Source organism: Myiozetetes cayanensis, unplaced genomic scaffold (assembly GCF_022539395.1).
Source record: "Myiozetetes cayanensis isolate MyiCay16 unplaced genomic scaffold, myiCay2020 scf23, whole genome shotgun sequence".
In the NCBI taxonomy this organism is placed as follows: Eukaryota; Metazoa; Chordata; class Aves; order Passeriformes; family Tyrannidae; genus Myiozetetes; species Myiozetetes cayanensis.
In genome coordinates this window covers 1,552,272-1,576,601 of record NW_026087445.1, presented here as the reverse complement: position 1 = coordinate 1,576,601, position 24,330 = coordinate 1,552,272, and the positions used below count along the sequence as shown (strand labels likewise).

Genomic DNA, 24,330 nt, shown 5'->3' with positions numbered 1-24,330 from the left:
CTGTTTCTAATTTATTCTCTCCATCCCACTTCTTGCTCTCTAATCCTTTCATACTCCCCTCTTGGGGCAGGTTTAAAAACAAAGACCCTGGTGCTGCTCACCTCGAGGTACAGGCAGCAGTGAGGTTTAACTGACTTGAGATTTTCCTACAAGCCTGGCCTACCTTGTCCTGCCTAACTAATTAAATTATTAAGTGATTAAGTTATTAGTTATCCGTTAAATGCATATCAGATCTTGTCAGCAAATTCAGGTTTTACACAGCTGCCCCTATCCCATGAGGAGGGTGAACTGTTAAACAAGTATTAGTGCAGCACAAACATGAACCCAACCCAAAACCAAAGAGAAACATCTCTTTGCAGTAAATAATAAGAATAAAATTGGCAGGTGGAACAGGAGGTGGCACTTGAAGCTTCTCCTCACACACCACAGCCCACTTTATAAAGCCCAGCTTTACTGCTTAACCAAAGCTCCCAAAGGTCATGGAATCATTTGGAGAAGCTCTGTAACACCATCAAGTCCAACCAATCCCCCCAAGGTCACCACTGACCCACGTCCCAAAGTGCCACATCCACACAACTCTTAAATCCCTCCAGGGATGGGGATTCCACCACTGCCCTGGGCAGTTGTGCCAGGGCTGGACAACCTTTTCCATGAAGAAATTCCTCCTGATGTCCAACCTGAACCTCCCCTGGCACAATTTGAGGCCATTTCCTCTCCTCCTGTCCCTTGTTCTCTGGGAGCAGAGCCCGAACCCCCCTGAGCCTCCTTTTCTCCAGGTTGAGCCCCCCCAGCTCCCTCCTCACCAGATTTTCCCTTCCAACTCTGGACTTTTGCCTTCCCTCCCCAACATACCCTTGGTTTTGCAGCAGATATTTTCAGCAATGACCTCCATTCCACTGTGCCTTCTACTTCCACTTGCTTTCTTCCATCGTGAATCACCAGCAGTCCCCATTTATCATCATAAGAGTTATTCTTTAAATTAAAATAATAAAGAAAATTGCAATGAAGCTTCAGGGTTTGGCTTGGGTTGTTTTTTGGTTTTTTTTCAAAGCTCTCCCACAGAAAAGCATGCACTTTATACTAAATAGGAAAAGAGAAAAGGAAAAGTCAAACTTGGTTGAATTTTGAGCTTCTACTCTGCCCTTTTGATGTCTGACAACAAAGAGGTGTGAATGCTATGGAGTCACACACAGGTACTGCCAAAGCCACCCTGCTCTGTGCATGTTTTGATGCAACACAAGCTGCCACACAATTCAAAGAGCCCCCAAAACCAAAGACTTCAGAAAACCTGCTCATATCCCCTCATTTTTAACCTTAAACAGTGAACAAGGCACCACCACAGAAGTGCCTTTGCAGTGTGCCCAGATTTAAAGCCAACCCCATCAGAAATCTGCCCACAGGGATATTTTCTACCTCCTGTGTATTGTGGAGGTGGTCCCAAGGTATAAGCAGAGCTCCATGGCTCCAACATTCCCAACAGTGAATCCCTTCCTTGGAACGGCTGCATCAAAGCAGGAAGAAGAGGATCTGCCTTGATCAATGAACAACTTGAGGAAAAAAACAGAATAATAAATAAATACCCAGCTAGCCAAAGAGGGAATGCAATCCATGGCCTTACCTGCTGGGAAGGGAGCCCTCCCAGCACAGCCACCAGCACAGGGAGAAACCAACCAGGAGACAACCCAGGAGCTGCCAAGCCTGGGAAGTTCAGAGGCGTTTTGGGGAAGCTCAGAGGAGTTTTGGGGAAGCTCAGAGGAGTTTTGGGGAAGCTCAGAGGCGTTTTGGGGAAGCTCAGAGGTGTTTTGGGGAAGCTCAGAGGTGTTTTGGGGAAGCTCAGAGGCGTTTTGGGGAAGCTCAGAGGCGTTTTGGGGAAGCTCAGAGGCGTTTTGGGGAAGCTCAGAGGTGTTTTGCCCCAGGAAATCCTTAGGAAACCCCAAGCATCAGCAGGAAAAACCTCTCTAAGGCAAGCCTGGTGTGGGACACCCCTCTGGCCATGCTGGTTTTTTAGATTCCAAGCAGTTTTGGAGGATTTTGGAGGCCTCCACTGGTGTATCCATGAGCTCCCACACTCAGAGGGAGCAGCAACCTCCTGGCATTCCACCCCTCCATCCCATCCCAGGGATGCTGCACCTGGCATGGGGAAGGAGGCACATCAAGGAGATGCAGGGACAGTTTTTTCAGCGTTCCTGATCATCCCTTGGAATAAAATATTTAAAAACTGCTCGTGGAGCGATTAAAATGTGCAAACATTTCGCTTGGTGTTCCGACTGCCACATTTAATATTTCAAACAACATCCAGGCCAATATTGTTGCTTAATTTAACATAACTGGATCCTGACTGCATTTCTAACAGATTAAACCACAGAAATATCCACATGTTTTAATGAGGAATTGGCACTGCTCGGAGCCAAACACATTTTAGCAATATTTTTGGACGAGGAATTCTTTCATAAGAAAAGAAAGCTCGCTGGTAACGGAGCTGCATTCCCCGCATTTCCAGCCTTTTCGGATTGATGTGCAAATTGGAGGAAAAAAAAAAAAATGAAATATTTGGTGCCATTATAATTCAAGCAACATCTGGACAGTTTTCTTTGCCTCAGTGAAAGATTTCAGTCAGCTTTGCAGAGGCTCAGGCCATGTTGCTCAGCAGAATGGCTCCTTTTACATTTGCATGCTTCACTCCCATCCTGCAGTTTCTATGCCAACAAGCATTTGCAACTCTTTTAAAAGCACATTTGGATCTGGGGGGGGTGGATGGAAGATTGGAAATGTGATAAAGATTTGGTTGGTTTTGGGGGGAGGGGTTTGGTGGTGTGCCCCCAAATCTAAATCATATTTTCTTTTTATTTGAGCCCTGGAAATTTCAAAAAGGCCCAATGACCATCGTTGCAGCCACGGCAACTCTTCCACCTGCTTCAAAATGCAGCAGTGACTTGGTAAGAGGAAAGATTGTTCGGTCAATTTGATGTATAAGATATATAAACACACACACTTGCATAAATAAATACGTTATATATAGATATATTCCAGTTCTCTCTTCAGACAAAGAATCAACAACAAACATCACAAATTTACAGCTCCATCTACTACTGCACCATCCAGGCCCTGTGTGGGTTTCCAACTCCCAAGGAAAAGCAAACAGAGACAAGCAGCTACAACCCAACTGCCACTCAAAATCCAGCAGTTTGATTTTTAACCAGATCTTTGGAAGCAGCTCCTCCCCTCCCTCCCCACCCCCAGTCCCAGAGCTCACAGATGGCTCAGATTTTCTATTTACCACGTGTGCTGAGAGCTGTGACATTCCAGGTGCAGGGGGATAAAGGAAACCACAACCACGGAGCGGCACAACACAACAGCCAGAGCAAACAACAGTATTGATCTGACCAAACTGGGAGAAAAAAGCAGTGTTTTTTTCCACAGAGGCAGCTTCCTAGACCAGGTGTTGTGAACTCCTCTTCCACCTGAGGTTCACCACCATTTCAAGATGCCTTTTGCTCCCACCCCAGGGCACCAGCGAAAGTGCCCAACAGAAGAACCAGTCACTCCATGGGCAGTGGGAAAAAGGAGTTCCCAGCAAAAGGCAGGACTGTGAGGGGGTTTCCTGAGGGAGCCGCTCACCAGGAGGAGCTGCAAAAGCAGAGGAGCTCCCAGCACCTCCTTCTCAGCATCTGTGCAAGAGCAGGGAATGACAGGACATGGAGTGGCTTCCCACTGCCAGAGGGCAGGGTTAGATGGGACATTGGGAAGAAATTCTTCTCTGTGAGGGTGGGGAGGCCCTGGCACAGGTTGTCTGGAGAAGCTGTGGATGCCCCCTCCCTGGAAGTGTCCAAGGCCAGGCTGGACGGGGCTTGGAGCAACCTGGGATAAGTGGAAGGTGTCCCTGCCCATGGCAGGGGGTTGGATGAGCTTTAAGGTCCCTTCCAACCCAAACCAGTCTGGGATTTTTCTATGAGCTCCTGAGGATGAAAGACCAGAACACACAGTGATCCTGCCAGTGCTGAACATTCATTTACAGTCTCCTCATTGATGAGGGAGATCTATCAGCCCCTTGAACCCACCTCCTGTGTGTGTGCAACATCCAACCCGCCGTGCTGGGAGGGGAGAGGAAGGAAGGGCTGGTGGTGCCCTGCAATAGTCACTCCTGACCACAGGACCGAGAGAAAATCATGGAATCATTAAGCTTGGAAGAGACCTCTAAGATCATCAAGTCCAACACCATCATGTTCACCATTAAACCACACCCCCAAGCGCCACATCCACAGGTTTTTTGAGCATTTCCAGGGATGGTGACTCCACCACTGCCCTGGGCCAGTGCTCCACAACACCCAAACACAATAAACTTCCCTTCCTTCAGCTGGACAGGAGACACAGACAAAGGAAGGCTGCCTTTATCCAAAGCAGAACATTCAAACATTTAATGCTCTGCTGTTCCTTCCCTCCCTGCACAGCCACAGATGATCCAGCCCATCAAACAACTGGTTCCAGCAGCAGCCTGGGATTTGTTTTCCCAAGCAGGGATCAGGATGAGATCCAGGAAGGGCAAAAACTCCCTCAGGGAACAGAAGACAAAAGGACAAGAGAATCAGCACGGTGGTGGTGACCAGAAAGAAGTTGTTAATTTTCAAAAGCCGTGTTGTCTCAGGGGAGCAGCACCGGCCCCCAGGTACCAAACCCAGCTCCTGCTGCACAGAGCCATCCAAGAGCAGGAGCAAACACAACTCCTGTCATTTGGGAGAGGCCTACAGGTCACAGTGCCTGGCACATGGAATGCCTGGAGCACGGGGAAGGTGCTTTGTAAAAACACAGCCAGGGATGCCCATTTTTCCAGTCCTGGCTGTGCCGTAGGAAGGGGCAGCTCCTCCTCTTGCCCAGCTCTGGCCTCTGATATTCCCTGCCACGATTTCACAACCTTTGCCTTTTCAAAAGTCCCCCAGGCAGCCAGGACAGCGAGCACAGAGCTATTTTGCACAGGAGTGCGTGACTGAGGAATTCAGGCTCCTCTCCCCACATGGTGCACACGGAGCTGGAGCTGCCAAGGGAGCAGGGCCAGAACTGCTGCAAATGAGAGCATTTTCACCTCCTTCAATGAACTGTATGGGTGTGTGCTAGCTGGGAGTGCAGCTCCATCTGTGAGTTAGGAGACTGAGCCTAAAATTCTGAAAATCAGCAGCAGCTTTCGACAGACAGGAGTTGGCCACACGGGTGTTCTCCGTCTGGGAGAACTTCTTGGCACGAGCCAAGAGCACCAACAGCAAGAAATACCAACCCAGACCAGCTAGAGAATGCACAAAACTGGGCAGGTCTGTGCTGCAGACACCTACACCCTCCCAGGATGTCTGAATGGGAAGGAGGGAAGAGATCTCTCCCATTAAGAGGAGGGAGAGTGATTTGGAGTCGATGTTTGGCAAAATCAGAGTCACTGGGGACTCTTGTTAATGAATTCCCCCGCCGGGTTTATGATGTTTAAAGGAAAACAAAAGGTTGCTGTGTGCACAGCAGAGCAGGTGAGACCTGAGGAGGATGTTCACACACATGGTTTTATATTCCCTAGGCTCAGTCTAAGCAGGAGAGCGTCCCTCCCTCTCCTGTGCTGAGGGATGTTTGGGCTCTCTCACCTCACAGAAGTCTCCTGGAGCTGGGTGGTGTTGAGATATCCTCTTGGTTCCCCTGCTTGAGATGGCAGCTCAAAACCCTGGCTGGAAATGCAACAGATGATCTCATGTGCTCCTCAGCTAATGGAAATACCCAGGGGCCATGGGTCCTTTGTGCCCAGCCTTGTCCCAGTGGGTCCCTTACAGGATTACTGCAGCAGCCAAGTGCCACAAATTGCTGTGAGCTGGACTAAGAGCTAGGAAAGATCAGGAAAAGGAATTAACCCCTGCCCTTCTCTCTCCCAGGATGGATTGCACTCTGCTCCTTTGGAGCAAATTCACACAAAGGGAGAGGGAAACATAGGACAGATATGAGGAATTTATTGCCATGTGTGGGAACACAGCATGGAAACCGTTCCTGTGCTGTGAGATGAATTCAGCTCATTCCTGGCCACATCCAGGTCTGGTGCCAGGAATACAGTGGGGATGAGCTCCACCCCTGCTGTCCCTGTGTCCTGGGAGCCCACACCTGGAGGTGCAACACTTGTGGGGACACTGATGACTGCGCAACAAACCCCGTTCCTCACACAAGACTCTTGTTTCCACCACACTGGGCCTTCTCCCTTCACCCACCCCAGTGTGAACCCCACTGGGAGCACAACCAGCCCCAGCTCTGGAAGCCTGTTGGGATAACCCCGGAAAGCAAAGCAGGAGGCAGATTCACCACTGGCCTAGGGCCTGGAGCTGTGCCAGAGCTCCCACACCAGCCCCACCAGAGCAGCCCTGGCACGGAAAATGAGCGTGCTGGCTGATCAAACACCAACCCCCCTCCCGCAACCAACACACCCACCAAAGCCCTCATTTAGCTCCGAGACTCATCCCTGGATGCTGCATCACTTCGGAGCCTTTTAAGGAAACATTCCAGCATTTTCCCAAATTAATCAGGTATCTTTTTTTTTTTCAGCCAGACAGAGTTAAAAATAGCCAAGAGCCAGGTGGGTGTCAGCGAAAAGATCTCGCAGGGAAACTCTTGTCCCATCACACCTGTAAGGAGGGAAGTCCTTGTCCAGGCACTGTCCCTGCAAACAAACACCACGAAACCCAAGGACAACACTCCCCATTAATGCTGGATAATTTTAGGGTTCCAACTGCAGGCAGCTCCATCTTGCTAGCAAAATCCACCTAAGACTTGCACTATCTACCACAGCAGGCTTGACCCTGTTTTCATAGGCAGAAGCCAGAAAAAAACCCTCATAATCCTACAGAACCCGGAGCAAATAACACTCTGGGACTGCCTGATACCACCCTATTAAATACAAACATGTTCCTACAGTAGCTCAGTGATTTTAAACACTCCCCATCTTTTCATTTCGGGTTTTAAGCACTTTGCCTGGCAACTGTCTGAAGGGCAAACCATTATGGAAATAGGAAGACAATTAATTTTCCTTTTATTCTGGAAGAGAGGATTATTGGAATAAATAAAATAATCAGCTTAAACGGGAGCAGAATTCACAACTTCTGAAAAACAGAGGACAGGGTTTGTGGGGTTTTTTTCATTTTCCTTCCCAAAGAAAAGATTTTCTTGGATGGAGTTTGCAAGGGAAGTGCAGAAGTTTGGGAGTTAACCTTGGGGTGGTGACTCAAAAATCACTGCCTCTGTGGCATCAGCAGGAGGAGGGCTGTCAGTTCAGACACTCTGAGAGCCACTTAATGTAATAATTTAATATAGCAACTTAAAACAGCCCCCCAAAAAGATGCAAAGGCCGCTTCCCAATCTCATTTTGACCAAAGAAAAGTTGCAGCAGCTCAACACAGCCCTGATGCCAGTGGGAAAGATGTCCTGGAGCACTGACAACAACAGGTCTCTGCTTTTTAGGATCCCCTCCTCATCCAAGGCTCTGCCCCCCCAGTAAATCCACATTGATTCAGTGGAAATTAATGAAATTATCTGTATTTCAACACTGTAGAAGACACCAGAACCAGTTTCAAATCAAGAAAAGGAAGGGCATGTGCCAGTGCTGATGAAGGCAAAGCAGAGCAACTGTCTGATCAATACCTTTGGCAAGAGATGTTCAGCACCACAATTAACAGGGTTAAAGCAGGATCTGACACCCTGGGACACACATGTGCACCCACACACATGAATTAAGTTAAAGGTAAAGCATTTCACTCCCAAGCCCCACAGGGAGAAGTGAACAAATGGAAGAGGAGAGCCCCCAGGTTCGTATTGGCAAGAGGTGAAGTTATTGTTTACCGAGGAAAACTTGGGATATCTCGGTGAGAGCTGTGCAGTTATTTCTGGAGGACTCCTCTAATAAGCAGAGTTATAAAAATAGGATGGAAATCGTGGTTCAAGGTTGCTACAGGCTCGACAAGAGATAATTGATGGAAGCACAGATTCCTGGGGACAGTAAGGACTGTGAAAGTACTGAGAAATCAAACTGATGATCTGGAAAATAACATGAGATTAAGAATGATCAGGGTTAGTGGGGGCTCCTGAAGGACCAGAGGCAGGAGGATGGAGACTTTAGTCTGCAGTGGGTTATGAGGAGGCTGGGGATGAATAATTTTGCCTCTCTGGATGGTGTCTGGGTGAGCCATGTCCCCACACAGGTCAGGTACCCAGTGCCCCACATCCCTCTGGGGAAGGAGCTCCTGCATCCAAGAACCCCCATGTTTAGGCCAGGTCATAAATCCCAGCCTGGTTCCACGATCCAGCACTGTCCCCTCCATGGCTGTGGCACCAGAGGGGAATCCATGGCTCAAACTGCTCCCTGTGCTTCCTCCAGCCCTGGCTCCACAAACTCCAGGTGCCCAGGAACAGCCACAGCACAGGAGCTGGAGGAAGCACCTCTGGGAAGAGCCCCTGCGTGTCCCAGCACCCCGTGCTTCCCACAGGGAACAGCCATTTCCTCTGTTTGCTGCTCCAGCTGCACAGCACTGCGGCAGCAAGTAGGTCATGGACTAGATGGTGCTTCAAGAATCACCTGCAGTTTGTTTGCTCTTCTTTCATTTTTCCTTCTTTGTCTTTTTTAGGAGCCACCAAGTCACTACACCAAGCACCTTCAAACCCAGCCTCCTTCAGCAGAGTTCCATCCATCCATCCCTCCCATCCCTCCCTCCCTATCCTCTCCTAACAGGCCTGTCTCCTGCATTTCTGCTCTCTCCCTGCTCTGTTTAATTCCACCTCTCCCCTGCAGGTAGATGCAGGTCTTTAAAACAGGATTTTTCTTCCATCTTCCCTTTCCCCATGACCTTGTTTTTCCAAGCACAGCGTACCCCACTGCTTCTCTCACAGGCAGAACCCACACCAGGCCCTCTGTGCTGATCACTGCATTAATTCTCCACCCTGTGAATGGAGTTTTTCTACTGATTCCACAGCCTGGTTCAAAAAATGCAGCTCCTTCCCCCGTGCTCATAACTTCACTCACTAATCCTCAGGGATTAGGGGGGTAGGGTGTTAAGAAAGGCAAAATGCAGCCATGAGTTGGATTTGAAAATGGTCAGGAAGGCAGGAGATAAAACTGCCCTGAAGGTGGAGAAACGCTGCACGTTGCAGCAAACCCTTCCCCACAGCGTCTCTGCAGAGAGAGGGTTCATCACATGAACAATTACAGGGCTCATATCGTAATGTCTGGTCTTCAGGGCACTGCCAATTGACTGCAGGTTGGCTGAAGCAGTGAGAAGGGAGAGAAGCAAAGCCACCAGGCTTTGAAGTGCTCACCACTTGATTATTAAACGCTAGGACTTGGATACAATCACCCAGCAGAGTTACTTTCTCCTCCCTGGGATTGCCAGGGTCGCATGAGGGTTTTTTAGATACACCTGTAAGACTCAGCTCCATTTTGTTCCTTCTGTTTTGGATACAGTCCTGGGCTGCAATGACACCAAAGAGGTGAGCAAGTCCCAAATTCAGGTTTTAGTTCCTCCACTGGACATTATGCTGGTGGAGAGAGAGACAGAACTGTCCACACAGGCAGAATTTTTCACAGAAATCTGAAGACAGGAACGTGCAATTTCAACAGTGAATCCTCCTGAAAAGCCTGAGTCACCCATCTCAATGAAAGCATCCAGGAATTCCTGTGCTGCATCCCCTGGGCTGCATTCCCTTCATGTCCCACAGCCCACACAGCCCCATGAATGCTGACCCAGGGCATGTGGGAGTGAACACCAGGGTAGGGTTTTTGGGTGGATGACACCTCTGCTCTCCCCAGGTGACTCCAGACTGAGCACTGGCTGTTCCCTCCTCCCAAACACCCCCATTCCCCGTGGGCTGCTGCTCCCTCAGCCAGCACAGCAGGAGCAGACGTGGCCCATCCTTCCCCATTCCATGGACACAATTCCATGGGCTGGAGAACCTGCACTCAGCTCAGCCCCAGAGCACTGGGGGTTCTCAGGCAGAGTGAGGTGCCCACTCCCTGGGAAGTGCAGGGATCTGCAGAGCTCCTCCAGCAGAGCCCAAGAACACACCCACAAACTGAACCCAACAGAAACTGAATTTGCTTGTAGTTATTTTTTTCCTTCCAGACTTCTCAGTCCTGGGGCTTGCTGGGGAGGAGCTGGATGTCTCCTTGGAGGAGAAGATCCCTGTGCAGGAGGGAAGCAGCTCCAGGATGAGGCTCTCACAAAAGCTGCTCCCATCCACAGGCACAAAGTCCCCAGGCCACCGAAGGCTTGGTAAGGCTGAAGCCCAGTGCTCCATGCTGGGGGCTCTCTGAAAATAGCTCCTTTTCCCCATTTTACTCTAAAACAAGAAGAGGACGAGGGCTTTGCCCTCTGGCTTTGAACCAGAAGCCGAGGCACTAAGGAAACAGAGTCACCTTTGTCCCTTTGCTGAGCCTTTCCCCCATTTTCAGGCACAGGGATTCCCACCCTGGTACTGGAGGCAGAAGGAAAAGGTTTAAAGCTGGTCCAAACCATTCCAGGGATGAACTTGATTACTTCTCACAGTGAGGTTGCAATAAAGAACGAGATGATGGATCCAGGCTCCCTAAAATCAACCACTGCAAAAGGAAAAGACAGCGACGGCCCAGAGGGAGACCCTGGGACAATCCCCTCCTTCCAGTGAGGCCCAGTCCTGGCAAAGCAGCCCCCACCTACACACTTACATCCTCATCATAGATTTTTAAGGTTTCTCTTTAACTTCCTTGCTTTCAACTTCGCTTCTCAAAAAAAAAAGGACTCTTTCCCAGCCCTTCCACCAAACACACTTCAACCAGAACTTGATCATTTTTTTTCTGAACTGAAAACCCCTTGCCATGGTGACAGACACGTCACTGGCACCAGATAAAAATCTGAAAGAGAAAACACTCCTCCACCACTGGGAAACTGATGCAGCACCACTGAATCCCAGCACAACCATGGTCCTCCACGCCACGAGTCTTTGTTCTCACAGTCATCTCCAAAACAATATTCTGACAACAACATCCCTCCCTATATAGACTTATATTGCTATATCTCTATCATTTCCCTTACACCCATCAAAATAAAGATATAATTAACCCATCCTCAATAGAAATTATGATGATTTCGAAACAGCAAGAAACAATCTATTTGCATTTGGTAGCTAATTATTCCCCCTACGCACACAGCCACCAATGTTCCCTAAATCCATCCACGGAACAGACAGTCTGTGCCAGCCAGAGCTTCTGGAAAAGAGGGGAAAAGGAGGGACTAAGCAAAAAAAGACTTCAACATTGGGGTGGCAAGATTTTCCTCAAAGCTGCAGCGTCTTCAGCTCAGCCACGTCTGTGATAGAACTGCCCTCCTGAACTCATCCAGCAGCATCAGCATCCACCTGGAAGCTGACAGCCACCTCAGGACAAACCTGGTGGGAGCCACTGACATTTGTTAAATTACTGGATTATTATTCCGTTCTTCACAGCACTCCAAGGAAATACGAAGCCACTTCCCGACAAATGCCATTGGACACAAATTCCACAGCAGGAACTACTCTCAGAGCCAGGCAACACCGGGATTTGCAGTGGCACAGAGGTGCATCCGTGACTATTCCCTCCTGGAAGGAGGAAGGGTGTGCCCTCCTTCCACCCACGGAGTCCTGGGGTATTGCTGAGGGCTGATCCCCAACCCTGAGCCCCGGGACAGCCACTCCCCCCACGCAGGTACAGAACAACCCTAACCCTTCCCCACCCCTCCCTCCCCAAGCCAGGCAAGTTTAGCTGACAGATCACCTCCACTTCCTCACCATCCCCAAGGATTAACCAGGTGCTTTTAGCAGGTAAAGACACAAACCCTGGTCGGGGAGCCTCTCCCAGCTCAAGCAGCCTGACAAGAATCAAGTCACCCAGACATTTCTGCTTGACATCCCGGGAGCCCCCCAGGTCGGCCCTCCATGGCTCGTGCTGGATTTGGAGGGAGCTGATACAAAGCATCAAGGACGGCAAATCCTCGTGGAGCAAGTAGATAAAACACTCTTCAATCATCAGGAACTAGCAGAGGTTTCCCCTTCCTCCAGGGTGGTCCCACAGAGCAGGGCTTGGGAAGGAAGGAGCTTGGTTTCACCTGGACACAATCCGTGTGCCTGCAACACTTACCTGGCTGGCAGGGCATCCCTCCTCAACACAGCACAAGTGAGCATCCTTCAAAGCAAAGCCAAAATAGCCCAACGCTTGTTTTTCTTCCCCCATCTGACACAGGATTGCAGCTCCTCAGGCATGGGGAGGAGGGGGAGCAAAATAATACTTTGGAAAAAAAAAAAATAAATAAATACTATTACTCTGTAGGCAAAGCTAATCCCATCACACGTTTTCTTTCCAACGGAAGCATGACAGAGCGAGTCCCACTGGGTTCTGATCACAACTAAACAGGACGAGGGGTTTTTCAGCTCCCTTCTGCCAACAACAGCTCAACGAGCAGCAAGGCCTCACCTCCTACAATCATTTAACTCAACGCCAAAACCACCCTGGTGCTCTACCCCAGCTCCTCCAAGCCAGCCCGAGCCTCAGGATGGCCTTGCAAGGAAATAGGATTACTTTGGCCTGGAGGAAAAAAAGAAACCACAACATGAAGGTCACCCATAAAATCATTACACAGATCCCTCTTCCCCGGCTCTTCGAGTTAAAAAAAAAAAGCAAAACCAAACCAAAACAAAAGCAACCTTTCTCAAAGCCCTCAACCTGAAAGTAGAAGCACAAAAAGATATGTACATTAATGCCATATACCTCCGTCAATTTTTTTCCTCGTGTCTTTAGAGCAGTTGTTTACTGCAGCCAACTGCAGAGAAATTACAGTAGCTTAACTCTCCAACTCCCTCTAAAGGATTAATCTTCCAGTGAGCATGCTCATGAGGGAGCTTTTTCAGCAGTTGCATCCATTTCATGAGTGAGGGCTGCTGCAGACATGAGGAAATGCCATTTCAGGGCTCCGGGCAGAGCTGAGAGCCCCCAAACCAAGGGCAAAACCCCCTTCCCAGCGCTCCACAAAGGGTCTGTGCCCAATCCTCCACCTCCAAGGGATTCCACGTTCATGTGCCCTTTGCAGGAAGGAGGGGGGTGGTGGTTTCCCTGCGACACACGCGTCTGAAATGTCTGACCTTGGCTTTTCTCTACGGGCTGGTGGACAGTTCACCCACACCGAATCTGAAGGCAAAAAATAGCTTCTTCTCACTGGCAGATTTTCCTTTTTTGCACCACTCCTTGGCTCGTCTTTGCTTTTCAAGAAGAAAATCAGGAGGATAATTTGGGGTGTGGGGAGAGGGGGAGGGGAAGGGGGAACATTCGAATCAAAAGGAACAGCTTTAAAAATCTAGTTCTCAACTCAGCATCACAGTTGATAACAGATCCTGAGACACATTTAACTCCACAGATTAAGGACCCATGCAAATGAGGATTTGCTGGTAGACAACAAATCCAGTATCTAAACAAGGCTGTTCAAGTAATCTTGTCCATTCTCTAGACCACTGTAGATTAAACTGCTCTATTTGAGGTATTTCCCCCTCATCCCAAACCATGCACCTCGAATCAGAGCTTTCCTGAGGAAAACAAAGCTCCAGAATTAAGGACAAATGCACTGTAGAAACAGTTTCTTCCATTTTCATCTTCTCATATTCCAGGGTTCTGCCCTTCCCCTTCCCATTTATCTGTTTTATGTCCTGTTGCTTAATTGCTCTTTGTAGCTGAAAGACATCCAAGCCTCCCCCTCCCCCCAAAGGCTCTTATTTCAAGTTTTAAACCCAGCTTGAGTCTAGGACGTGTAGAGACCAGACTGCAACCCCTGATCCCGGGGAAAACCCGGAGGGGGCTGCAGCCCGAGGTGTGAGATTGCTTGACAATCCCAGACCCAGCGCCGAGCTTCACCCCAGCCGCCACAACCACCTAAACACTTGTTTATTTTTTGAAAAGTCTTGAGTGTCTTGGATGCCAGGAGGCCCCTTTTATGTTTGAAGCCCCTACACGTGAATCCACCAAGAGGCAGGATGTCAGGATAAAGAAGGGCTATGGCTGCGTTTGACAATGAACGCTCACCATGGTGACAGTCTCAGTAAGGAAGGAGGAAACCCATGGTGACACTGGATATTTTGCTCTGTTGTCACCTGAAGAGAAGCACCCACAGAAAGGGAAACTCTGTTACCACGCATTAAAATAGATGCTTTGTTTTATTTAGAAAGCATCCAAACTGGTTGGTTTGGATGTGTCAGAGCAGGGGCTGCTCAGCCACCCCTCCCTGCTCCATCCTTGGGGACCTGATGACAGATGAGTGCACTCATCCTGCCCTCCCTCCCTCCCATGGATCTCAGGTGCTGCTCAGGCTGCTCCAGTTTCTCCAGCGTGGGATCTGACCCTGAAAAATCCTTCCAAAGAAAAACCCCAGCCTTCCAAGCAGGCAGATGTGAAAGAGGCTCGACGTAGGAAGATCCTGTCCTGCACTTCCTCCTCCATCGCAGCGCTGAACCCACGCGGGGAAGGTGGGATATCAGATACGGAGTTACCCTGACCTGTCATTCCCAATCTGGAAACCAGTCATACTCCCTGAGAGTTTAGACTTTGAAGATTGACTGCTATTGATTCTCCTGCAAGCAAACAGCCCGAGCTGGCAATCAGTCAATAATAAGCAATTACTCGACAGCCTCTTATCTGCAGATGCCAGCCCAGACAGCTCGATTCAGAGAGGCACAGGGTCAATAAATCAAAGCTGTTCTCAAATTTTAAAATATCATCATTTACAAAACCCACCCAGCCTTCAAACTGGCTGGAAGAGCAGCCAGGTCAGAGAGGTTCCTGCAGAACAGTGTGGTGGCTATCACTAATTTACAGAGCAGCAGATATTACGTGATGTGCTGAAATCCACCCCAAAGCTCCTCACCTGACAGGAGCAGCGTGAGTTGCAGCTGGATGGAGATGATGAGACAGAGAGAGAGGAGGAAGGAAAACCCTTCTCCTTCGAAGAATGACTTGTAGGGAAGAAGCAGAGCAGGGCAGACTTCCTAAAACACCATTCCCAGCTGGCTCCCTGGACCCACCTCACTGCTCACCAGGAGCAGAGGAGAGAATCAGCCTTGCCAAAACTCCTGGAAGCATTTTATGCTCCCAGTGCAGATTCCATTTACAGACTCATTTATATGAAAAGAGATAAAACTGGCCTATATAATTTGCAGGAGACCACTGGAATGCAAGCCCAGTGCAATGACAACCTCTCTCTCTCTTTCTTTATCTATCTATCTATATATCTATCATTGCAATGCCAATGGCAACTTTCTATCTAGTACTTCAGACTTTAGAAGCTCTGGGGCCTTCACTGTTTATCCACAGGTTCTTGCACAGGTCATGGAAAAAGCCTAAAAGAACAGAAATGCTTAAACTAACTGTACTTAGACTGAGTATCTCCAATCACACTGGCTTGAAAAAACAAGAATTTGAAGCCTAATATCTAAATAAAGAAGGGTGACCCACTGGAAGCAGCATCAATCTCATAGCTGGTACTCCCTCTTCATACTCCATTTGCCACAAAACTCAAGCACATTCTAAGTGTCCTCAGCCTTGAGCACCTTTCAGAGGCCTGGGAGGGGAGGTTGGGTGAAAGGCAGCAGATAATGGATTACTTTAATTTTACTTGCCAGCTGGGTCAGGCTTCTTGAGGAGGAGGAGCCTCCTGAGGTTTTCCCCTCCAGCTACACATGGTGCATTCAGGTCTTTGTTCAGCAGTGGCTGGGACAGCAGGAAACTGTGGGAGGTTATGCCCAAAATCTGAACAGGATTTCTTCTCTTCTTGCCCCCAGAGCACACACAGGTGGCTTTCACACCGTCAGTCTGATCTGCAGCACCGTGGCAAGGCATGGAAGAGCACTCAGGAGAAAGAAAAGAAGTGTAAATGCATCTTCCTGCATCTCTCTCACCATTTATAGAAAAGCCACAGAATGCCAGAGCAGCTGACAGGATCCCACAAGCCACACTGCAGAGCAGCACTGGGCTCCTCGGTTTTGCAGCCAACCAGAACTTCTCTCAAACAATACCTGCAATTTTCTGGTATAAAACACAGACCCTTCTCCTTCCCCTTCCAAGGAGCAGATGGAGAGCAGGTCAGTGCATCCACGCTGTGTAAGGGCAGTGCAGTGGGAGCACAGCTCTGAGGAGGAGCCTGCAAAGCTGCTGGAGTTGCTGAGCACAGAAAATGCTATTTATTTCCTTCCATGCTGCCTGCCATGGGCTTGCCTTGCCTGGGTGCACAGCCCCACTGCAACCTGTGCTGTCACACTCCACAAAGGGAAAACAACAGAGCAACCTCACAAACCACAAACCTGGCAGCAACACATGACTGCTTCTCACCTTTCAGGATAAAAACAATGCCAGTTGCAAGACAACAAGAAGATATCACAACCTGCCATTCATCCTCCCCATCTCAAGGCACAGCCATTTCATACAAAAGCTGGAGATCACCTGTCGTGCTCTGCTTCCTTCTTTCAAATGCAGCATTGTGTCAGCACCAGGATCCCGCTGCTTTGGGGCTGAAAGTGTTGCTAGAGCAACAAAAATGCTCGAAAGTAGAGCAGAGAACAAAAGGACTCCAAGGCCCCACCGAGGATGTGATCAAGGAGACAGCAAGAATGTAAAATGGGACCAAGAGACCTCCCTGAGAGCGGGGAAACCGCCATCTCCAATCCTTTTGGTGGGCAGGATGATAATTTAGCAAGTAGATCATCTCAGTAAGAAACTGCAGCAGCTGAGCCCCAGTGTCTGCTTCTCATCAGGAGCCCCACGACTGAGCAGGGCATTGCTCTCCTCCACGATCCATCATTTCATGCCCAGCACACACCTGACATCGAGTGCAGAGAGGCAGGAATTAGGGACAGACCTTTCTGTAAGGGCACAGCAAATCCCTGCCTGCGTGTCCAGCAGGTTGCCTTTGCAGCAGGAGACGTGGGCAGAGTTCCTCTCCCTGGACAAATCCAATTTAGGTAAAATTGCAGAACTTCTGCTGGGCTGGGCAGACACAATCAGTCCCTTCATGGGATCCCACTGCACCTTGCAGGGGTTATCAGAGCGGCTCTTGTGGTTGCAAGGAGCATGGATTTAGAAAATAATCCTCAAAGCAGACTGATTCAGGGACTTCCCTTCATCCCTTCTGGCACCTTCAGCTCGGAGACAAAGCACCAAAGATGTGTGGGCAGTGCCCTCAGTGGAACTGTCACCCCCTGGAGCTGGGGAGGGGGCAGACAGCAAACATCAGTGATCACAGCCCACTGCTAAAATCAATCCGTGGAGCTCTGTGGTTGCTGGAGCACCATCCCCACCCTGGAGAACTTTGAAGAGCCCAGAAGATCTCATAACTCACACACACATGGGTCAGTTTTGCCCTGCACTGGTCACAAGGATCTGATAACTCTGATTTGTCTCTCAAGATTAAGGAACATTGTTTAAGAGGATCCTTTTTCATGTAACAAAAACTGTCCCCCCTGCACCTGGTCTTTCTGTCACCTCCACCAGTGGCTTTAACCTTGGGTTAACTCTGACAACAACTTCCAGAAGGCTCTGAGAGAAAAGTGAGCCCCTTGCAGGAGTCACATTTGCTACACAGACATTTACACCTTCCTGGCACAGGATTACAAACCACTCAGACAAATTAAGCAGCAGGATTGGAAGGAAAGACCTGGGGGTGTCTGATTTGAAGTATGAAAGCCAAAAAAAATTAGTTGTCTTTTTTTAAAAAAAAGCTTAAGCAAATACTTTAGTGAAGCTGATGAAGACAAAAATTGTCAGGGTGGCTTCTGAAAATGAGCAGCTGGCAAACAAGGATAGGTAAGGTAAGGCTCCAAGCCTGGCTCAGAGCTGGCCTCACCCCCATGGAACCACCTGCACAGGTTACAGACCAAGCAGTGAAGAGGATGAGCAGTGTTTATCCCCCCTCTGGATTAAAATTCAAAGGTGGAGAAGTCACATGAGCTGCTGAGGATTCCAGCACCGAGAGGCTCTGGGAACAGATGGCCAAGCCCTGCGTGCTCAGCCCTGCCGGAATGCACGGGGAGACTCCAGACCTCAGGAAAACTGAAGGCTTTTGCTGCAACTTGATCCTGACAGCACGTGACTGTGCCTGTGACCTTCCAAACCAGCCCAGTATTCAATGCTCAGATGTCTCCTCTGTGCCTGCTCACAGCTCTGGGAGAATCATTATCCCCACCGTGCCCTGAGCCTCCCTCTGCTTTGCCCACCAATGTCCCTTTCCCAGTGGGAAATGGTCCAGCCTCACCTCAGCTGGCATCTACAGTCCAGCTTTGCAATTCCAAAATAGCTTGTTCCCCATTTGATCCATTGAAACAAAAAAAAAAACATGGAGAAATATAAAAACTGCAATCACGTGGAATGACAAACGCTGGAATTGTACAATGTGAAAGAAGTAAATTAATCCAAGGACCTGAAGGCTGGTCTAGCCACAATTTTTGCATCTTCATAACCATCCTTGATAAAGACACCTTTACACATGATAGTTCTGCTGAGACTATTCAAAGTTAGGCCAACAGAAGTGCTCTCCAGCCCAAGGGACTTTGGTGACCCCACTTGTGTGATGTGCAGGAGCCTAAACCTGCTGATGCCAACAGAGCTGTGCCCGGTGTCGTCACAGAGAGGTCCAGTCTGGAAATCATCAGTACACAAACAAAACCTTAATTAATAGCCACTGCTTTCCACATGCAAAGCCACTGCCACGATCACCCTGTCAGTGGTTATTTCTACAGCTCCAGTGGCTCATGGATGAAAAGCTGATGGTAAAACTTGTCCCATCTCCTGTTCCCTGGCTTCACTGCCCTGCTGGGGAGGGCTGGGAAGAGCCCAGCTCTGCAGCAGCCCATCCAAAGGGCTCTGTATGCCATGGAAGCAGCTCCTTCCACTCAGGAGGGCTTATTTTGCCGTCACTGCACCCACACTCAACCCATAGCAGCCACCCACAAGGCACATTCCTAGATGGAGGCATGGCTCACACCTACCCACACATCCAGGCTGGGATGTGCAGCCCTGTTCCCAACATCTGAGCCAACAGCTCTCCCTGTGATGCTGAACACTCTGGAATATCAGGGATTATTACTGGGATGTGTTAATGTTTGCAAGATCAAAACCCACCTGCCTGGCTGTGTTGGGTGATTCCAGAGCAGGGCACTCAGCACCACAGCCGTGCTTCTGTTCCACCTCATTTGGGTCTGCTCATTCCCCCATCCACTTGTGATCCTACAAACAATCCCATGCCACAGGTGGATCCCTCAGCACACTCCTGGGGGCTGCCAGGGCAGGAAAGGGGTTTTAATCTCATTTTGGGCACCACATCCCCGGAGAAGCTGCTGCCTGTCACATTCAGCAGCTCAGAGGATCTAGCAGAAAAGATAGAGGTGTTAACTGCCCCTCCCAGATGCTGCCCAGCCCAGAAGGCAGGGATGTGATACAGCCTCCTCCTGTCAGGGACAGACAGATGTGCTCAGTGCCCCAGCACAGCTGGGGAGCTCAGGGGAGCAGAGCCAGCCCCCAGATAGTGGCAGTGGCTGTGGGGAGATCAGCTCTGCAACCAAACTCGGGAAAGCAGCCCTGAACTCACGTGGAGACGGACAAAAATTCTGATTCAAGGATTCCTGGAGAAAGAAACGGACCAGCTGATTCACTGTGGTCCCTTCCAACCTGACCAATTCCGGGCTTCTGTGATTACTCATATCCTTGGGAATTCACTTGCAGAGGTGGGCTGTGTCCATCAGTCCCCAGACAACAATGGAAACACAATCTGTTGAGGCACACTGGCTGAAAATCCAAGGAACAAGGTCTGGCAGAGGCAGGAAACCCTTTCTTTCCTCCTGCCTTTCCTCCTTGGGTGATGACACACAGGGATATTTCCAGCTAACACAGCTCTTGGCCCACATTGGCCAAACCTTCACAGAGCTTTGATAACGCAGTGAAAAAAACCAACCCTGGTTGATTTTCCTTCCATGCAATTTAACTTCTAGCACTCAGTATAACACACTCCTTCCCACTCCTGTGCCCAGAGCCAAACAAAGCTGATCTGCTGGAGAGGGAGGGTTAAGTTGGATTGAAGATCTGCCCTGAACTCCTGATTGCAGCCCACATTGGAGTGGATCCCACCCAGCTTGAGCAAGAGACTGCAACCACATGGGTTTGTCATGCAGGGAATAAAAGGGAGCATTGAGAATTCATGCCTAAATATTAAGATCTTTTTCTCATTCAACCACAGCAACAAAAAAAATTAAAATAATAAAACAGCCTAATCAACCAAAAGGTCAGAGTTTTTCCCAGGGTTTCTGCAAGGTCAGATGCAGCCACAGCCAGGCCGTGGCCAGGAGGATCCTGCACTGGGACACAGCCCATGGCAGGGCATGCTGGTGGGGTGATCCAACCCTTTTAATCCCCTCCCTGCTCTCCTCCACTCCCCTACCCTGTGGAACCAGGCCTGAACCTCCAGCTGCAACTGCTGAGCTCTCCTAAAACCATTTTGAAGAGAAGAAAACAAAACAAAAATGAAAGGACACTTAGGTGACACTTCCCATTTTGCTTTAGAAAAGTCCTTGACAGGTTGTCGAAGGGGATTTGTTTATTAGAAGTGGGTTTTTCCCAGCAAGGAGCACAGAATGTCTGTACAGTAGATGCCATAATTGCACAGGTTTGTTAGTAATTGCCTCGGCTGGAACAGGATGCATTAGCCTAATTTAGGAGTGGAATAAGAATGTAAGAAAGATCACAGATCCCATTTTCAAGGTGAAGTCTGATGCTGCTATCACAAGTCCAAAGGAGAGGTGCTGGACATTCAGAGTCACACTGGCTTTGATCACAAATAGCTCATATGTCAAAAAGTGCTTCTAGAAGAAGTTTTCTACTCCCTTCATCAGGCCTAGCCGTGGTCTCAAAGAATGAAGCCAGAAACCAGAGCATATAAAATAATGAACATTATGTAACTCACCGTCTCTTCCTCAGGGAGGATAATCTGCACATTTAAAAACTGACATTTGGCATTTCTTCAACACTCCCAGTTAAAAAGGCTTCTAATACCAAGTCAGGCCTTAGAACTTTGTAAAAATATTACCTCTTGTTTTACAGAAGGGGAAAAGCATCACAGGCAGCAAAACACCAACCAGCCTTGCCTGGACACTGCTTTAAGTTCTTTTGTTTAAGCTGCTGACTGCCCAATGGCCTGGGTACCCTGCAAGGAGGCTGCTCTCACTGCAGCTGATGGCAAACCCCTCCTTGATTTCTGTGGGGTTGGATCAGGTCCCAAAACTCTTTTTAATGTAATACTCCAGACTGTGTAACCTTCTGTCTTATGGAGGGTCCACGCTGCAAACTCTCCTTGCACTGAAGTCCTGTTATCTGTCTGCACCAACTCTGCACAGAGGGCATTTCCTCAGCCCTCTGCTCACACAGCCCCACACCCACCAGATGTAAACCCAGGCAGCTGCTCGGCAAGAGGGGAAAAAAGAAAAGAAAGCCCAAAGATTTACCTCTCTTCAACACTCCCAGTCAGTTTTTCCAAGACTCTTGTTTCACACACGGCTCAACACACACTCCAGACACCCTGGGACACAAGCAGGTTACGTTCTGTGCCTGCAAAGCACCATCCACACTTACAGGGCAATAAAAATTAGTTTAATTAATAATATACATCAGCAAGAGAAATGTTAATGAGCAGCCAGCGGGGGAGAAAAGGCCTGTTGTCTGATCTCCTTGTGTGGACTGCTTGCTTTGGCAGAGATCAGCAACTGCATCAGCATCACCATCGCGGGCAGGGAGGGCTCTGACTCATCAGGGACACACGCAGCAACCATTTACATCCCTCTCTAAAAGCAGACACTGTTGCCATCAGGAGTCACTCTTGGCAGCTCCACACCAACTTCCACTTGTGGAGTTTTGGTCATTTATTTAAAGAAGAATTTCGAGTGTCCCTGGGCATCCAGTGTATAAATACACACTGACACGGGGCCTCCTCCATCAGCCCTTTGGCCACGTCTGCAAATTCTACTTGAGCCACATCAGCTCCGAGGTCACAAACACGTTGAGGGGGACAGCATCAAAACTCCCTGCTCCTGGGAGATCCCTGGGAATATCCAATCCCTTCCCTTAGGGTTTGCTGAGCAGAGGCACGGCCACTCGCACCGCTGTGCTGAGGCTCCAGCAGACAATGGAAATCCTCCTTCCCAGTGTTTCTCCCCATTGCAGGAGGTCTTGGCACCCCAGGAGTGCCAGCCCAGTGCTCCCAGCTCCGAGACAGCCCGAGAACTGGAGCTCATCCACAGGGCTGTGGGAGGTGATTTCCCGCAGCCAATGGAGGAGCTGCCGTTCCTGTTCCTCCCTTTCATCCCGAGCGTGGCTGGAAACAAAGGCCCGGTGGAGAAAGGCAAGTTGGCTGGTAAAACTTCCCAGCACTAGTCAGGCCTCAAACCTGGCAAATCGTGCTCGTGCCTCATCATCTCCCACCCTCCTCCATGGCCGGGACCACACGGGGTCGGTGTTTCCACACACGCGTTGGGTGGGGATGGGGATGGGGATGGGGAAGGGGATGGGGAAGGGGAAGGGATGGGGAAGGGGATGGGGATGGGGATGGGGATGGGGAAGGGGATGGGGAAGGGGAGGAGCTGCATGTCCCGTGGGATGGGGAGGATCTGCGTGTCCCGTGTCACTGCTGGCACAGCCTCGAGCCACGACTCCAGGCCACTCAGCATCTACACAATGTGCACCTTCTCACCGCAAAAAGCAACCCAGCACCTGCAGCAGGAGGGAAAACTCGGGCCCGCTGTCACACAGGGGCAGGAGATAAATGATGTCTGCAAAGCAGCCACCCTGAGGGCAGTCTGGAGGTTTGAGGAGACATCAAAAGCAATAAGGTTTTAATAAAAGCCATAAGTGATTAAGACCAGTGTGCTGTTATCAAGCTCGGGCTGCACGAAAAGAGGTGCTAAACTCCCCAAAAACACGAGAATACAAACAGATCAGCAGCATGGAGGGGATGTTCTCTTGGGAAGGGACTATAAAACTCCCAAAGAAAACCCAGGAAAAAAAGTGGGGATTAGGCACGGAGTACACCATGACAGAAACCTGGTCTGAATCTTTAAAAAAACCCCAAAAACATGAGAAATACAACTTGCAGAGGCTGGAAAACAGCATGGGAATAAAAGACAGAATATGATCCCCCCTCGCTGGCCTTTCCCAACGCTGCACGCCCGAGGCTGCACTCGCTTCTCACCCTGGGAATTCCCAAACCCGAGGCAGAGGAATCTTCGGCAAACGTGCTCGGAGCACTTTGTTTGCTCACTGGTGGCATCTCCTCGGTGCAGGGGGATGTTGATTAAAAGACAGCAAGGCTCTTCACCTCACCTCTCCACGCACACAGAAGCTACAGGGTCTGCCACTACAGCAAGAGTAAATATTCCATCTCATGCCACCTTTAAAGGAACAGTCGTTGCTTCTCCTCAAAGTGTGTTAAAAACCATTAAATATTCCAGACTTCACCTCCAGGCTCCTACAGGACACCTTATAAACAATCACCTTTGTGTAGTAAGAAGGTACTAAAAAACCAATTTGAAACCACCCCAGTAAGAGTCAAAACCACCCTCCCTAATCCAAGGAACAAAAGGATTTCTAATGTATGGGATTCATGGATCTTTAACATTTAAACCACAGAGCTGATAAAAGCTATTACAAACAACTTTGCAATTAAAAGCACCCAACGTGTAGGTTACCAGTTCAGCAGAGGCACTTTCTGCAGAGCCTTCTGGCTGTTGATTTAATCTATCAAATATTAATAATGCTCTTCAATTAATAAAATATTTAGTCTCCTGCTTTATACCCTCGTAATCTGGAGGTTTATGTGCACAGACTGGCAGGCCAACAGGATCCTGCATGGAATCACACAGGCCAGGTCCCAGCCCATTGTTAATGTTTTCACCTCCCAAATGCAAACATTCTCTTCCTTGCACTGACAAACCCACATATGACAGGGTGTAAATTTGCTGCCAACCCCCTCTGGACATAAGAAATGCACCAAAAAAAGAAGTTTATTTCTCAGATCCCATGAAATGCAAGTGACTTAAACACCCATCTCCTGTTCAGTGCAGGTCCCAGTGACCTCCAGGACTGGAGGGGAAGCACCTCCAGCCACCCCAAATCTTTGATTCACAGGGCATGTGGAGCCACTGGAGCCTCCAGCACCTTCCATGAGTCCCTTCCATGTGCCTGAAGCAAAACTCACTCCCAGAGAATGAACTCGAGTCAAGGGCAGCCCAAAAAACATGCCTTGGGTGACACCC

General features: G+C 49.2%; 1 protein-coding gene across 7 annotated transcripts in view; it reads right to left on the bottom strand.

The window, feature by feature from the left end:
* Window positions 1-24,330, bottom strand: part of EHMT1 (euchromatic histone lysine methyltransferase 1) — a 123,487-nt gene that overhangs the window by 91,965 nt on the left and 7,192 nt on the right. For 2 of the 7 annotated variants that reach the window (XM_050319758.1, XM_050319761.1), the window contains exons 1-2: window positions 12,773-12,841; window positions 12,146-12,292 (exon numbers count right to left, since the gene is read on the bottom strand). The exons of 2 other annotated variants lie outside the window; for them this stretch is intronic. In XM_050319758.1, coding sequence (XP_050175715.1) covers window positions 12,146-12,238 — 93 coding nt within the window. In that variant the 5' untranslated portion in view covers window positions 12,239-12,292; window positions 12,773-12,841. Of the gene's footprint in view, window positions 1-12,145; window positions 12,293-12,772; window positions 12,844-24,330 lie in introns of those variants that run through there. 3 more of the 7 variants (XM_050319768.1, XM_050319769.1, XM_050319759.1) reach the window with 3 other exon arrangements.